The sequence below is a fragment of the Centruroides vittatus genome, unplaced genomic scaffold (genome assembly GCF_030686945.1).
Source record: "Centruroides vittatus isolate TY-2023 unplaced genomic scaffold, ASM3068694v2 scaffold_944, whole genome shotgun sequence".
In the NCBI taxonomy this organism is placed as follows: domain Eukaryota; kingdom Metazoa; phylum Arthropoda; class Arachnida; order Scorpiones; family Buthidae; genus Centruroides; species Centruroides vittatus.
Genome location: NW_027122722.1, coordinates 2,332,588 through 2,349,927, shown reverse-complemented (window position 1 = coordinate 2,349,927; position 17,340 = coordinate 2,332,588). Strand labels below are relative to the sequence as shown.

The 17,340-nt window shown below is 31.8% G+C and overlaps 2 protein-coding genes across 2 annotated transcripts in view; both read left to right on the top strand.

The window, feature by feature from the left end:
* LOC136990491 (E3 ubiquitin-protein ligase lubel-like) overlaps window positions 1-5,795 on the top strand; it is a 71,548-nt gene extending 65,753 nt beyond the window's left edge. The window contains exon 13 of the mRNA XM_067288876.1: window positions 1,369-5,795. Within this exon, the coding sequence (XP_067144977.1) occupies window positions 1,369-5,586 (4,218 nt within the window). The 3' untranslated portion in view covers window positions 5,587-5,795. The remainder of the gene's footprint in view (window positions 1-1,368) is intronic.
* The window catches only part of LOC136990541 (titin homolog), a 34,986-nt gene continuing 23,242 nt past the window's right edge, over window positions 5,597-17,340 (top strand). Inside the window, exons 1-5 of the mRNA XM_067288944.1 lie at window positions 5,597-9,702; window positions 9,812-10,042; window positions 10,128-10,795; window positions 10,831-13,209; window positions 13,368-16,603. Coding sequence (XP_067145045.1) covers window positions 5,597-9,702; window positions 9,812-10,042; window positions 10,128-10,795; window positions 10,831-13,209; window positions 13,368-16,603 — 10,620 coding nt within the window. The remainder of the gene's footprint in view (window positions 9,703-9,811; window positions 10,043-10,127; window positions 10,796-10,830; window positions 13,210-13,367; window positions 16,604-17,340) is intronic.

Genomic DNA, 17,340 nt, shown 5'->3' with positions numbered 1-17,340 from the left:
GGGAATTTTAAGGTTGAAGAGGCTGTATTGAACCCAATAAAAAATCATCTGAATTTTAATGAAAGTGCTTGAGAATTAAGTTCTATAGACAACCAAAAGATAAACCTCCATAGCATCATCATCAAGCAAGGTTGAATATGCCACTTTAGCAACAGCATCAGCTGAATTACTTTGACCAAAGAACTTATTAACTGACTTTGAATAACTAGTAAAACTCCTTCTAAAATTCTGGAAGATAATTGATCTTGTATTCATCTACTTTCAAAATGGGAATATAAACAAATATGACAAGTTGATGTCAAATACAATTTTATAAGAGATTTTTATGAAATGAATTTGATAACCATTGAATATCTGTGTTTCAAGGCATTTCTATGCACGCAATACACTAAAATTCACAATAGATTAGGACTGATCAAAATAATTAGAACAAAAGATAACTTAGTGATTTTAAATTAGGAGTGTTAGAATGTTGGAATTTAATATTCCAAGAATTATTCCAACAAACACAGAAATTGGCATACTTACTGGGTTTGCTCTACATTTTTTATACAAATATAAACATCTAAAGCCCTATTTTCAGATTAAAATCAAATGATTGCTGAATTACATCAGGCTATAGTCATGCTACTAACTACTAATTAAATTTGAAGTAATTTGTGTGTAATTAGTAGTTAGTAGCATTAATGTAGCCCAATGTAATCTGGCAATCATTTGGAATTTTTTGTATTCTGCATATAAAAATGCACATAAAACTTAACTCAAATGCAAATAAAGTTTGATTTTTATTTTTGTAGATATTAATCTAAACTCTAAAGTTAAAAGAACTACCAGATTATTGGGCTATATTAAAGTTAATTTTAATAATTAATCAATAAGTAATTTGATTAGAGATAGACAGAGGTAGTATAGTCAAATTACCATACTTTATAATTAATTATTAAAATTAGCCTTAATATAGTCTGATAATCTGGTAGTTTGTTTGGCTTTAATTTAAAAAACTGGGTTATGGATTGAATGTTCATATATAATCTATAAATATTCATAGAATAGGAAAGAGTAGATAAAATAGTTTGAACTGTTAAGCCACAATGATTGTTGGTAGATAGCTGAGCTAATTCTACTTAATTGCAAATTATTTTACTAATATTCAAATGCTAACATAATTTTTCAACATTGTTGGTATCTATCATCTGGAAGTTATCTTTTCCAGTTTTTATGCTTGATAATGTAATTATCATTTTTCATAATTATTAGTTTACATTTTTATATTTTTAAAATGACATTTTAAAAATTCTAACTTTTGTCAGTATTTGTGTTTGCATTTATAATTCACCAAAATGAATGAAAGTTTTCATTTTTGTATAGATTGAAGAACTTTCTGCCAGAGGAAACTTCAATGAAGACGATATTGCTGAAGCTCTTACAGCAAATCAGGGTAATATTGAACTGGCATATGCAGATCTTGTTAAATCTACTTTACAACCTTTTCTTTATTCATCATGGGAGCAAAAGGATAAGCAGAGTATTCAAGAAACTGAAGAATCTACTGTCTTAACTGTTTCAGAGTCTGAAAAAAGAAAATCTCCTAGTTTGATAAGTAAACTTCATTCTAGAATGAAAGATATAGAAAAAAGAGAAAAAGAAACTTTAGAACATGAAAAACATTTTTCACACTTGACTGAGCAAAAGGAAGAAAAATCTCTTTCAGAAGAATTAATGAAATCTGAGGTGAAGGATAGCACAGAAATTAGAGATATTCAAAAATCTATTGAATTATTGAAGAGTGATATTCATATTCCAGAAGAAATAATTCCTGTTGTTGAAAATGGTAATCTTAAAATGCAACATGAAGAAAAAATAAAAGAAGAAAGTGAAAGAAAATTATTTTCAAATATTGAAGAAACTGAAAACATTTCACAAACCAAAAATATTGAAATTGATAAAAAACCAATTTCTGTTGAGACGTATGAAGCAGAATCACCAACTGTATTTAATATAAAGCCGGTAGATACAATTAAAACCGAAGCTCCTATGTTACAAGCTTCAAAATCATTGACATCTGTTGCAAGACCCTTAACACCTGATATGTCTAAGAAGAAAACCTCCATTTTACAAACTTCAAAATCTTTATCTTTTGAAAGTACTGAAAGTAGAAAACCAATTTTACATACTACAAGACCATTAACTCCTGTGATTAAAAGTAGCAAATATGAAGATGACTTTTCAAGAGCTATCTCGTCAGAATTACTTGCTGAAGAAATGGGTGATTTATTTGCAAGTGAAGAAACAATGGAGCAAATAGAAACTGAAGAATCTATTGTTGAAACTAAAGAAGAAATTCAAGCAGAAGTAAAAGAGTGTATAATGGAAGAAAAAACTCCAGATATAAAAGAAAAGATAGAGAAAGATCATACATCTACAAGTGAGGAGGATTTTGAAGATGCTCCAGGTGTTGCTCAAGTAGAAGATATTACAGAATATGGTAGTGTAAAATATGGAGATTATGGGTTTGCATCACCAGCAGCACAAATGTATGCATCATTGATACAGTCAGCTGAAGTCACCAGTCCAAAGAAGAAAAAACAGAAAAGTGGAAAAACTGAAATAACAAAACCATCACCTGCAACTGGTCCATCTTTAAAGTGGGTCTCACCAGGTAGGACTATCCTTGCTGAAGATAAATGGCCAGTGAAACCAAATTTGACAACTCCCCAAACTCATACTGAGGAATCCCATGTAAAAGATCATAAAACTTTTAAAGAAGAAATAGTACCGGCATCAACCTTCCACAATGGTAAATTGTTATATGAAAAATCAGATCAATTGGATTCAAATGGTAATAAAATAGCTTCAGACAATGAAAGTTTAACATCGGATACCTATGCAGATGCATTTGAAGAACATGCATCATTCCGATCTTTTAAATCATTTTCAGATACTGAAAGTTTGGCATCTGATGCTTACACAGATGCTCTGGAACCCACTTCTCCTCCTCCATTTTATTCTGAATACAAATCAGATACTGAAAGTTTGATATCTGATACTTTCACAGATGCACCAGAAGAATTATCTTCACAGGCAGAATTCAAAACTCCACCAATGACTGATACTGAAATAGATTCAGAAGGAAAGGAACAATTCAAAAAACATTTAATATCAGTATCTGATAAATTAAAACCTGAACAAGTATTAGAACAAAGTGCTAAATTAAGTGAAATACATACAGTGGAAAAGACAGTAGAAGAAAGTGAACAAGAATCAGTTCCATTAGAGAATGTTGAATCATGGGCTGTAGCAAGCTTATATGAATCACTTATGTCGGAAGTGGTTGTAGAAAAAAAGCCACTAAAGTCTAAGTCTAGCACAAAAAAATCTGTTAAAGACAGTAAATCCACAGAGAAAAAGAAGGAAATTCCATTGACAGAAGAGAAAATTTTTAAACAGAAAGAAATGAAAAGTGTAGAAGGGAGCATACCTGAAAAGTTAATTTCTGAAGACATAAGCAAGCATATGAGAACAAAAGAAATGAAAGAAAATATTGAAATATCAGAAAAGTACACCAAGGAAATACCTGTACAAAAAGATGTAATCAAATCTGAAGTATTGAATGTTGAACTTCCAACATCAGCATTAGAAAAAACTGAACAAATAAATTTATCAGATACTATTAAATATACTTCAAACATATCTGAAACATCATTGGAAGATACACTAACAATAAAGGATAGATCTTTAGAAAAAGAAAGTACATATAATGTCACTGTTGTGCCAAAACTATGTATTGATGATAATCTACATGTTGCAAAAGATACTGTAAAAGATGAAAAAGAAGGTGAAATTTTATCAAAACAATATCAACTTCAAGAAGAAAAACATAAGGAGATCACACCACTTAAAAAAGATGATGAAAGTTTATTAAAACAGGAAAGTTCACAATATTTCCAACTTCAAGAATCAGTCAAAAATAGTTATGATTATGAAAAAAGAGAAACTATTCCTGAAGATTTAATTACAGATGTAGGAAGTATTGATTCTAAATTAGTTGAACAGAATTTAATTGTAAAAGAAATTGCTTTGAAAGACGAATCTGATATGACAACTTATGAATTACAAAGAGATAATGACATTCTTGTACAGAATATTTCTGTTTTGGAATCAGATGAACAAAACATTAGAAAAGAATTTCATGAGATGACAACAGAAACAGATATTGATAAAATACAAGTCACTTATGCACACTCACAAAAAATAGAAAGTGATAAAATGTCTTATGATGAAGATAAACATTTTTCAAAATTGAGAGAACCAATGGAAACAGAAGTCACTTATGCAATGGATGATACAATAGTTGAAAAATTTGCACCAACTGAATCTGAAAATTTACCTGAAGAAGAATTACAGTTTTATGATGATGATGATTATTTTATTACTGAAGAAAGAGAACAAGATTTGCAATACTTACAAGAAGAAGTACAAGAACATTTTTCAGCTGAAATTGCCGATACATTTGCAGATGTTGAATCTTCTCTTAAACAAATAACAGAAGAGCTGGAAGAGGAAGAAAGATTATTTCTATCAGAGCCATTTTTAAAAGAAACAAAAGAAATATTTACAGTACAAGAAGAGAATATTATAGAAAAATTGCCTAAGTCATCCCAAATTCAATCCAGTGAACAATCACTACCAAAAGATGATGTTACATCTCTAACTGAAAAATTTCCAGTAACTGGTGAAACATATGATCATAGAATTTTACCTGAAGCTGAAATCAAAAGAGAAGAAATGAAATCAGAAGGTGAGAAAGTAAAAAGAAAAATAGAGGATGAAGAAAAATTATTTTCATTAGATACAAAGTATAGTAAAGTAGATAGCAGTGCAGAATATGCATTACTTGAAGATACTCAAATATCTTCTGAACATATCAAATTGGAGGAGGTAAAAGATTTTGGAATAAAGATAAAAGAAGATCACGAAAAATTAATTAAATCAAAAGAAGAAACAAAAGATATTAGTGCTAAAGAAGAACAAATTGTAGCGAGTTCAAAAGTACCAATTTCTGAAGAATATACAGAAGTACAGTCATCTGATTATAAAATAAAATTACCTAAAATAGAAAAATGTGAAGTATTGGGGACAAAAGCAATTTTAACTCAACAATCTAAAGAAACTGATTTGGAAAAACCTAAAGAAATAGAAACATTGAAAGAACATTTCACTGAGAGATCTGAAATAAGATCATTAGTTGCTGAAGAACATTTTGAAGAGAAAGCAATTACATATGAGAAACAACACTTGCAATTGAAAAGCGTAAAAGAATTTGGAATGAAAGCAGCAGAACTCCAACAAGTAGAAGATATGGGATTAGAAGAAACAAAAGATATTAGTCAAAAAGAAATGCCAAAAGAATGCTTTGCTGAGAGTTCTGAAGCAGAGACATCAGCTTCTGAAGAATATGCTGAAGAAAAAACACTTACATACAAGAAACAACACTTGCAATTGAAAAGCGTAAAAGAATTTGGAATGAAAGCAGCAGAACTCCAACAAGTAGAAGACATGAGGATTAGAAGAAACAAAAGATATTAGCCAAAAAGAAATGCCAAAAGAATGCTTTGCTGAAAGTTCTGAAGCAGAGACATCAGCTTCTGAAGAATATGCTGAAGAAAAAACACTTACATACAAGAAACAACACTTGCAATTGAAAAGCGTAAAAGAATTTGGAATGAAAGCAGCAGAACTCCAACAAGTAGAAGACATAGGATTAGAAGAAACAAAAGATATTAGCCAAAAAGAAATGCCAAAAGAATGCTTTGCTGAAAGTTCTGAAGCAGAGACATCAGCTTCTGAAGAATATGCTGAAGAAAAAACACTTACATACAAGAAACAACACTTGCAATTGAAAAGCATAAAAGAATTTGGAATGAAAGCAGCAGAACTTCAACAAGTAGAAGACATGGGATTAGAAGAAACAAAAGATATTAGTCAAAAAGAAATGCCAAAAGAATGCTTTGCTGAGAGTTCTGAAGCAGAGACATCAGCTTCTGAAGAATATGCTGAAGAAAAAACACTTACATACAAGAAACAACACTTGCAATTGAAAAGTGTAAAAGAATTTGGAATGAAAGCAGCAGAACTTCAACAAGTAGAAGATATGAGATTAGAAGAAACAAAAGATATTAGTCAAAAAGAAATGCCGAAAGAATGCCTTGCTGAAAGTTCTGAAGCAGAGACATCAGCTTCTGAAGAATATGCTGAAGAAAAAACACTTACATACAAGAAACAACACTTGCAATTGAAAAGTGTAAAAGAATTTGGAATGAAAGCAGCAGAACTTCAACAAGTAGAAGATATGAGATTAGAAGAAACAAAAGATATTAGTCAAAAAGAAATGCCGAAAGAATGCCTTGCTGAAAGTTCTGAAGCAGAGACATCAGCTTCTGAAGAATATGCTGAAGAAAAAACACTTACATACAAGAAACAACACTTGCAATTGAAAAGTGTAAAAGAATTTGGAATGAAAGCAGCAGAACTTCAACAAGTAGAAGATATGAGATTAGAAGAAACAAAAGATATTAGCCAAAAAGAAATGCCAAAAGAATGCCTTGCTGAAAGTTCTGAAGCAGAAATGTCAGCTTCTGAAGAATGTATAACAATAAAAACTTCTATTTACGAAAAGAAAGAAGCTAACATAGACAGTATTGCAGATATAGGAATGAAGGCAACAGAAAGTAAAGAATCAGAAAAATTGCATATTGAAGAAACTGAAACAATTAAAAAACAAGAAATTAAAGAGCATATTGCAGAAAGCTCTGAGACTGAAATGTCTGCATTAGAGAAATGCAGTGAAGAAGAGTCTTTATTACTTAGAACAAAAGATGTGTTTTTGGAAAGAGAAGCATATAAACTTGATGAAAAGTTTAACAAGCAAGAATATGTTACAGAGGCTTCTACAGAAGAAATGACAACTGATGAAAAACATATAAAAAATATAGCTTCATTTGAAGAGAAGCAAATTTCTTCAGTTCAAGAAACTGTTTCAGAAAAAATTTCAGAAGCTTCTGTAAAGTCCATGATAACAGAAGACAAAGACGAAACTGAAAATATAAAGGTCAAAAGTTCTACTGAGAGAGAAAAAGAAAAAGTATTGAACGGAACTAAAATGGAAGATGATAAATTGCAGGAAATTAAACTATTTTCAGATGTTCCAAAACCTCCACGTCGAAAATCTAAAGCTGAAAGGAAACAAATAGAGAAAAAAGGAGAACAAGCCTCTTGGCAATCTTCAGAAAGTTTAGCAATAAGTGAAGCTAGTACAGAAATATCAATAGCTGAAAGTGAAGAATCAATCAATTTTTTTGACTATATGAAATCATTTTCTTCCTCTGAAAAAATAGATTCAGCAAATAAATCTGAAACTGCTTCAACTGTTGCACCTATTCCACCTCGCAGAAAATCAAGAACTCTAGAAAGAAAACCAAGAAAGTCTGAAGATGACGTTTTAGCCCAACAGAGCAAAAGTGTAGAAACACTATCAACTGAAGAAAGTGAATTTAATTATTTTCAATATCTAAAAACAGCCGATAGAGGTGAAAATAAAATGCCAATTCGTCCAAGAAGGAAATCAAAATCTGAAAAAGATGAAACATCATCACAAATTTCATGTGAAGATATATCATCTGAAATTGACTTCAATATTCAACACGTACCTCCTCGAAGAAAGATAAAATCTCATGAAAAAATTGATATGGAAAGTAAAGAACAAGCATCTGTATCTAGCATAGGCATTCCTGCTGAAACAACATTAAGTAAAATTTCAGATGCAACTGAGCCAATGGAAGTAGAAGAAATGAAAGATTCTGCAACATTTATACAAGAGGAGGAAACTGTTCAAAAGCCACAAAAACCACAACGTACTTCAAAATTAAAGTTAAAAGAGAAAAAGTTTGAAAGTTTAGAATCAGTGACAGAAAGTATAGCAGAAAAAGATGAAATGAAACTGGAAGATATTTCTTTCATAAAACTTGAGGATATACAAGCTGGAAATTTAGGAAAAGTGGGTGTTGAAACACTAACAGAAACAACTTCCTTAGAAACTGAAGAACAAAAAGATTATAAACAAGAAGTAATAATTAAGAAAGAACATAGTCAACATGAAATATCAGAAAAACCAGAAATGACAGATACTACTATACAGATGAAATATAAACAAGAGAATTTAGACGATGTTCCTGTTGTACCAAAACGAAAGAAAGGTATAGAAAAAGATGTGCAAGGATTAATTCCACAAAAGACAAAACTACAAAAAGAAGAAAAGGAAGAGGAGATTATTACTGAACAAAATCAAGTTATTTCATCTAAATCTACAGAAAAAATGGATGTTGAACCATCAACACAAATATTCCCTCAAATACAAGAAACACAGAAGAAAGAAATGGAAATGGTTTTGCCTGAAATCACAGAAAAAACAGAATCTACAATACAAAAAAAAGAACACTTTCCCCAACTAAAAGAAGAAATTGGAAAAGAACAAATATTTATAGAAAAAGAAAAATCTCGCAAAGAAGAGCAAAAAGAAACAGCAATAAATTTAATAGAAGGTGCAGACATACAGAAATATCAAATAAAAGAAGAAATTAAGGAAATAGAGGAAAAAGAAAGAAAAAGATCAGATAAGTTAAAAGATGATGATGAAAAGAAAACAGAAATAGAAGACATATCTACCACAGACATTTTTCTACCACAACCTAAAATAAGAAGAAAGGATGTAAAAGAATCCATCAAAGAGCAATCTTCAACTCAGATACAGAAAGAAAATAAACAAGAATTGAAAGTAAATGAAAAAGAAATTGTTGTGAGTGAAGAAAAGAAAGAGGAGAAGAAAAAAGACGAAATCAAGCCACCTGAAACCAAAGTGAAGAAAGAAGTCAAAGAACCAGCGAAGGAAAAGTCTCCACCTCAAGTAAAGGAAGAAGAGAAGAAAGAATTGAGAGTAAAAGAAAAAGAAATTGCTGTGATTGAAGAAAAGAAAGAAGAGAAGAAAAAAGATGAAATCAAGCCAGCTGAAACCAAAGTTAAGAAAGAAGTCAAAGAACCGATGAAGGAAAAGTCTCCACCTCAAGTAAAGGAAGAAGAGAAAAAAGAATTGAGAGTAAAAGAAAAAGAAATTGCTGTGATTGAAGAAAAGAAAGAAGAGAAGAAGAAAGATGAAATCAAGCCAGCTGAAACTAAAGTAAAGAAAGAAGTCAAAGAACCAGTGAAGGAAAAGTCTCCACCTCAAGTAAAGGAAGAAGAGAAGAAAGAATTGAGAGTAAAAGAAAAAGAAATTGCTGTGATTGAAGAAAAGAAAGAAGAGAAGAAGAAAGATGAAATCAAGCCAGCTGAAACTAAAGTTAAGAAAGAAGTCAAAGAACCAGTGAAGGAAAAGTCTCCACCTCAAGTAAAGGAAGAAGAGAAGAAAGAATTGAGAGTAAAAGAAAAAGAAATTGCTGTGATTGAAGAAAAGAAAGAAGAGAAGAAAGATGAAATCAAGCCAGCTGAAACTAAAGTAAAGAAAGAAGTCAAAGAACCAGTGAAGGAAAAGTCTCCACCTCAAGTAAAGGAAGAAGAGAAAAAAGAATTGAGAGTAAAAGAAAAAGAAATTGCTGTGATTGAAGAAAAGAAAGAAGAGAAGAAAAAGATGAAATCAAGCCAGCTGAAACTAAAGTAAAGAAAGAAGTCAAAGAACCAGTGAAGGAAAAGTCTCCACCTCAAGTAAAGGAAGAAGAGAAAAAAGAATTGAGAGTAAAAGAAAAAGAAATTGCTGTGATTGAAGAAAAGAAAGAAGAGAAGAAAAAGATGAAATCAAGCCAGCTGAAACTAAAGTAAAGAAAGAAGTCAAAGAACCAGTGAAGGAAAAGTCTCCACCTCAAGTAAAGGAAGAAGAGAAAAAAGAATTGAGAGTAAAAGAAAAAGAAATTGCTGTGATTGAAGAAAAGAAAGAAGAGAAGAAAAAGATGAAATCAAGCCAGCTGAAACTAAAGTTAAGAAAGAAGTCAAAGAACCAGTGAAGGAAAAGTCTCCACCTCAAGTAAAGGAAGAAGAGAAAAAAGAATTGAGAGTAAAAGAAAAAGAAATTGCTGTGATTGAAGAAAAGAAAGAAGAGAAGAAAAAGATGAAATCAAGCCAGCTGAAACTAAAGTTAAGAAAGAAGTCAAAGAACCAGTGAAGGAAAAGTCTCCACCTCAAGTAAAGGAAGAAGAGAAGAAAGAATTGAGAGTAAAAGAAAAAGAAATTGCTGTGATTGAAGAAAAGAAAGAAGAGAAGAAGAAAGATGAAATCAAGCCAGCTGAAACTAAAGTTAAGAAAGAAGTCAAAGAACCAGTGAAGGAAAAGTCTCCACCTCAAGTAAAGGAAGAAGAGAAAAAAGAATTGAGAGTAAAAGAAAAAGAAATTGCTGTGATTGAAGAAAAGAAAGAAGAGAAGAAAAAAGATGAAATCAAGCCAGCTGAAACTAAAGTTAAGAAAGAAGTCAAAGAACCGATGAAGGAAAAGTCTCCACCTCAAGTAAAGGAAGAAGAGAAAAAAGAATTGAGAGTAAAAGAAAAAGAAATTGCTGTGATTGAAGAAAAGAAAGAAGAGAAGAAGAAAGATGAAATCAAGCCAGCTGAAACTAAAGTAAAGAAAGAAGTCAAAGAACCAGTGAAGGAAAAGTCTCCACCTCAAGTAAAGGAAGAAGAGAAGAAAGAATTGAGAGTAAAAGAAAAAGAAATTGCTGTGATTGAAGAAAAGAAAGAAGAGAAGAAAAAGATGAAATCAAGCCAGCTGAAACTAAAGTTAAGAAAGAAGTCAAAGAACCAGTGAAGGAAAAGTCTCCACCTCAAGTAAAGGAAGAAGAGAAGAAAGAATTGAGAGTAAAAGAAAAAGAAATTGCTGTGATTGAAGAAAAGAAAGAAGAGAAGAAGAAAGATGAAATCAAGCCAGCTGAAACTAAAGTTAAGAAAGAAGTCAAAGAACCAGTGAAGGAAAAGTCTCCACCTCAAGTAAAGGAAGAAGAGAAGAAAGAATTGAGAGTAAAAGAAAAAGAAATTGCTGTGATTGAAGAAAAGAAAGAAGAGAAGAAGAAAGATGAAATCAAGCCAGCTGAAACTAAAGTTAAGAAAGAAGTCAAAGAACCAGTGAAGGAAAAGTCTCCACCTCAAGTAAAGGAAGAAGAGAAGAAAGAATTGAGAGTAAAAGAAAAAGAAATTGCTGTGATTGAAGAAAAGAAAGAAGAGAAGAAGAAAGATGAAATCAAGCCAGCTGAAACTAAAGTTAAGAAAGAAGTCAAAGAACCAGTGAAGGAAAAGTCTCCACCTCAAGTAAAGGAAGAAGAGAAGAAAGAATTGAGAGTAAAAGAAAAAGAAATTGCTGTGATTGAAGAAAAGAAAGAAGAGAAGAAGAAAGATGAAATCAAGCCAGCTGAAACTAAAGTTAAGAAAGAAGTCAAAGAACCAGTGAAGGAAAAGACTCCACCTCAAGTAAAAGAAGAGAAGAAAAAAGATGAAATCAAGCCAGCTGAAACTAAAGTTAAGAAAGAAGTCAAAGAACCGATGAAGGAAAAGTCTCCACCTCAAGTAAAGGAAGAAGAGAAGAAAGAATTGAGAGTAAAAGAAAAAGAAATTGCTGTGATTGAAGAAAAGAAAGAAGAGAAGAAAAAAGATGAAATCAAGCCAGCTGAAACTAAAGTTAAGAAAGAAGTCAAAGAACCAGTGAAGGAAAAGTCTCCACCTCAAGTAAAGGAAGAAGAGAAGAAAGAATTGAGAGTAAAAGAAAAAGAAATTGCTGTGATTGAAGAAAAGAAAGAAGAGAAGAAGAAAGATGAAATCAAGCCAGCTGAAACTAAAGTTAAGAAAGAAGTCAAAGAACCAGTGAAGGAAAAGTCTCCACCTCAAGTAAAGGAAGAAGAGAAAAAAGAATTGAGAGTAAAAGAAAAAGAAATTGCTGTGATTGAAGAAAAGAAAGAAGAGAAGAAGAAAGATGAAATCAAGCCAGCTGAAACTAAAGTTAAGAAAGAAGTCAAAGAACCAGTGAAGGAAAAGACTCCACCTCAAGTAAAAGAAGAGAAGAAAAAAGATGAAATCAAGCCAGCTGAAACTAAAGTTAAGAAAGAAGTCAAAGAACCGATGAAGGAAAAGTCTCCACCTCAAGTAAAGGAAGAAGAGAAGAAAGAATTGAGAGTAAAAGAAAAAGAAATTGCTGTGATTGAAGAAAAGAAAGAAGAGAAGAAAAAAGATGAAATCAAGCCAGCTGAAACTAAAGTTAAGAAAGAAGTCAAAGAACCGATGAAGGAAAAGTCTCCACCTCAAGTAAAGGAAGAAGAGAAGAAAGAATTGAGAGTAAAAGAAAAAGAAATTGCTGTGATTGAAGAAAAGAAAGAAGAGAAGAAGAAAGATGAAATCAAGCCAGCTGAAACTAAAGTTAAGAAAGAAGTCAAAGAACCAGTGAAGGAAAAGTCTCCACCTCAAGTAAAAGAAGAGAAGAAAAAAGATGAAATCAAGCCAGCTGAAACTAAAGTTAAGAAAGAAGTCAAAGAACCGATGAAGGAAAAGTCTCCACCTCAAGTAAAGGAAGAAGAGAAGAAAGAATTGAGAGTAAAAGAAAAAGAAATTGCTGTGATTGAAGAAAAGAAAGAAGAGAAGAAGAAAGATGAAATCAAGCCAGCTGAAACTAAAGTTAAGAAAGAAGTCAAAGAACCAGTGAAGGAAAAGTCTCCACCTCAAGTAAAGGAAGAAGAGAAGAAAGAATTGAGAGTAAAAGAAAAAGAAATTGCTGTGATTGAAGAAAAGAAAGAAGAGAAGAAGAAAGATGAAATCAAGCCAGCTGAAACTAAAGTTAAGAAAGAAGTCAAAGAACCAGTGAAGGAAAAGTCTCCACCTCAAGTAAAGGAAGAAGAGAAGAAAGAATTGAGAGTAAAAGAAAAAGAAATTGCTGTGATTGAAGAAAAGAAAGAAGAGAAGAAGAAAGATGAAATCAAGCCAGCTGAAACTAAAGTTAAGAAAGAAGTCAAAGAACCAGTGAAGGAAAAGTCTCCACCTCAAGTAAAGGAAGAAGAGAAGAAAGAATTGAGAGTAAAAGAAAAAGAAATTGCTGTGATTGAAGAAAAGAAAGAAGAGAAGAAGAAAGATGAAATCAAGCCAGCTGAAACTAAAGTAAAGAAAGAAGTCAAAGAACCAGTGAAGGAAAAGTCTCCACCTCAAGTAAAGGAAGAAGAGAAGAAAGAATTGAGAGTAAAAGAAAAAGAAATTTCTGTGATTGAAGAAAAGAAAGAAGAGAAGAAAAAGATGAAATCAAGCCAGCTGAAACTAAAGTTAAGAAAGAAGTCAAAGAACCGATGAAGGAAAAGTCTCCACCTCAAGTAAAGGAAGAAGAGAAGAAAGAATTGAGAGTAAAAGAAAAAGAAATTGCTGTGATTGAAGAAAAGAAAGAAGAGAAGAAGAAAGATGAAATCAAGCCAGCTGAAACTAAAGTAAAGAAAGAAGTCAAAGAACCAGCGAAGGAAAAGTCTCCACCTCAAGTAAAGGAAGAAGAGAAGAAAGAATTGAGAGTAAAAGAAAAAGAAATTGCTGTGATTGAAGAAAAGAAAGAAGAGAAGAAGAAAGATGAAATCAAGCCAGCTGAAACTAAAGTAAAGAAAGAAGTCAAAGAACCAGCGAAGGAAAAGTCTCCACCTCAAGTAAAAGAAGAGGAGAAGAAAAAAGATGAAATCAAGCCACCGGAAGCCAAAGTAAAGAAAGATGTGAAGGAAAAGTCTCCACCTCAAGTAAAGGAAGAAGAGAAGAAAGAATTGAAAGTAAAAGAAAAAGAAATTTCACCACCACAACAGAGTGAAGAAAAGATGGATAAGGACATCTCTCATGCTAGAGTCAGGAAAAGAAAAGAAATCAAGCAATCAGTAAAAGAGAAACCAGTAGTTCAGACAGAGGAGAGAGAGGAAGATGCTAAGACAAAAGCAAAATGTATATCGTCTTCTGAATCAAAAGAAATTTTAAATAAAGATTCAGTGAAAGATCAAAAAGTGTCAAGAAGGAGAAGAAAAAGCTCTGTTAAAGAAAAACAAATAGAACATAAAACAAAAGAGGAAGGAAAGATTTTAGATGACACTACTTTAATTTCAACTGAAGTAATTAAAATAAAACCTACAGACCCTGATGAAATGTATGTTAAAGTCAGTGAAAAAGATACTTCTATTTTATATAAGGAGAAGATTTCTTATAGAAAGCCAATTGATTCAGAATTAACAATACATTCCATTAAGACAAGAAAGGAAAAGTCATTTGAAAAAAGTGATAGCATGAAATCTCTTGACAAAATATCTCCAAGTGCCTCTTTTACATCTTTAAATAGCTTAAGAAGGGAAATGTCATCATCTTTAACTTCTTTGCGTGGTTCTGCAGAATATATTTCCTCAAGAAGTCCAAGTAAAACTAGGCAATCATTTTATCAAGAGATCATTCCATCTGGACTTCCGCCTCGTCCAAAGCCTAGAAGAAAAATAAGAGAGTCAGTGGCTGAAGCAACTCACATGGAATCTTCTCCAATATATTGTAGAAGTCATTCTGATCATTTCTATTCCAACATGAAAGATTTAGATTATTATACAGCACCGAATCAAAAATTATACATGAGAAGTAACCAAGAAATGAGAAGAAAACAGATTTCATCATTATCTCCAGAAAGAATGGTAATCTCTCCAGAATCTTCATACTTACATGGTATTGATAAAAGATTTCCTACACGAAAAAGTTATGACAGTCATCATGTTCCACATTCATCTTCCTTAAAAATGAAGGAATCCTATTTTAGTGGTGGTAAAAGAGAACATGCATTACCTTTTGTCTCTTCAATGCTGCCAGATTCTAAAAGAGTTGAGATGCATGAAAAAACATTTAAAGCTTATAGAACTCCATCTTTGGAAGATGTTCGTTTATATTCATTCAGATCACAATCACCTTCAAAAGTTTCAGCAAGTTCACAGAAAGAGTTGGACTATGTTGACTCAACAGTCCCCAAAACTAGTAATGAATTAACAAGATCAATTTCATTGAAGAATTTGACAAAACCTGAATCAAGACCTACATCTCCTATTATGGTCAAAAAAGCCACTCCTCAGAAAGAAGATTATTTGACTGTATCTGAAAGAAGAGCTGAGATTAGAAGAAGAAGAAAACAACAAACTCAATTGAAATTATGGAGTTCCTTACAGGATATTTCAGTGGCTAGTGGAGACATCACTTTCAACAGATTAAGAAGAGAAGAGCCTTGTTTCATGCGATCAACATCTGTTAGAGATATAACAATGGAAGATGAGAGGTATATATCTGCATTCCGAAAACTACAAGATATAATTACTGAGCCTCCATCACCACCGCCTAGATTATTGAAAGAAATGAGAAAAGAAATAGGAATTAAAACACAATATAGATCTCTTAGAGAATTAAGTACTGAAAGTATTCCAGTACCTCCACCCAGGATAATGAGGCACATCAATTATAAATACATTCCACAGAAATACTCAATAAGAGATACAGATAATACAGAAGGATCATATTATCGTATTAGAACAAGTATTCTTCAAGATTCTATTAGAACATCAAGAGAAACTCTTAGGCAAAGTTCAGAGGCAAAAACAATTTACAAAATTATTTCTAGTAGGGAACAAAGTAGAGAACAAGGTATTTCTGAAGATATTTCAAAAACACATAGAGGATTTCAAATTCACTCATATTCCATTAAAGATATTAATAAAAAAGGTTCTCTATATCTACCAGCTACTCAACAGATTTCAAGCTACAAAAAGGATAGTTCTTCTCCAATTCTACCTTTAACAGAACGTAGCAGAGAAAGAAGTAGAAACTGGAAGAATCAAACAATTAGTCAATATTCTCCAATATTAAAGGGAGAAATGTATACTTCTTTAAGTAAAAGAGACAGAAGTATATCACCAATAGAAAGATTAAGGAAAATTAGCAATATGGATGATGATAGAGAAAAATTTATGGAGACGAGTCGATCATCTCCAGATTTTAGTATTGAAAAAGTTTTAAGAAGTAGATATATTTCTCCGGTAACAAAAAGAACTAGTCGTAGCATATCTCCTTTAACAAGGTTAAAAGAAATTTGTAATAAAGATGATGTAAATAGAAAATCTGAAGAAGTAAAACAGACTTCATCTTATTTTAATGAAAGTGTTACTGTGAGACACAGATACGTATCGCCTGTAACAAGAGGAAAATCTAGGAGAAGTATTTCTCCAATAACAAAGCTAAAAGAAATATGTAATTCTGAAACTATAATAGAAGATGGGGAAATAAGCAGATCTTCACCAGATATAGGTTTGGAAATCAGAGACAGATACACTTCTCCTTACAAGACAAGAGATACTAGAAAAAGTATTTCACCAGTGAGAAGAGTAAGAAAAATTAATTCCGAGCAAAAACTTGATCAAATCCAAAGGTCATCATCTCCAATATTATCAGAAAGAAATAGAAGATTTAAACCTATTTTACCAGATATTGCATTTGCTAGTAGACAGTCTCGAACAAGAACAAGATGTCCTCCTATGCCATCTGATAAGAAAACTGCAAAGGTCAGTATGATAGCAAATTTAAATGACTAAATATCTAAAGTTAAATTTTATTGGGCTATGGTTAGCCAAAAGATAGCCCAATGGCTTTAGACATTTTGTATTCTTTATAGATTTGGACTTGACTTTAGTTATTTGAATAGTAAAATTAAATTTTAACGTATGGGTAAGTTACTATAGCAGTTTATAATAGTATATTTGTTATATCCATAGAATGAACGATCATTTTAAGTGATATTTATAGAGTCCAAAACTTTATTAACTACACAGGTTGTATGTCATGAGAGCATGTTTTCATATATGGTCACAGTCAGCAGGTGGTCAAGAAGGAGACTCAAAAGACAAAGGGGAGAGGGTACACCCCCTGACCAGGAGAGGGTTACCTGACCAGGTCAAGGGGCAAGTCGATCTGGATTGCTTTCTGGTGGTGGTCTACATGCATAATATGAAATTGTTGAATCAATATTACTATTAAACTACATGCTTTCCCTCTGTTATGTATAACAGAGGGAAAGTATGGCAATCAGTCAAAAAATGACCCCTCAAAGATTTTTACATATTTGGACTTAGGATCTTGAAATATAAATAAATGCAAAAGAATTCAGTAGTTTTTTCTTTATGTATGGATGTTTGTGTGTGTGAGAGGGGGCATAATTTTGATCATCCTCTTTGAAGTTTAATAACACCCGTGTTTTTTGTAGAAAATTTCTAAAATTTTGTGGAGAGGTTTGTGTATTAGG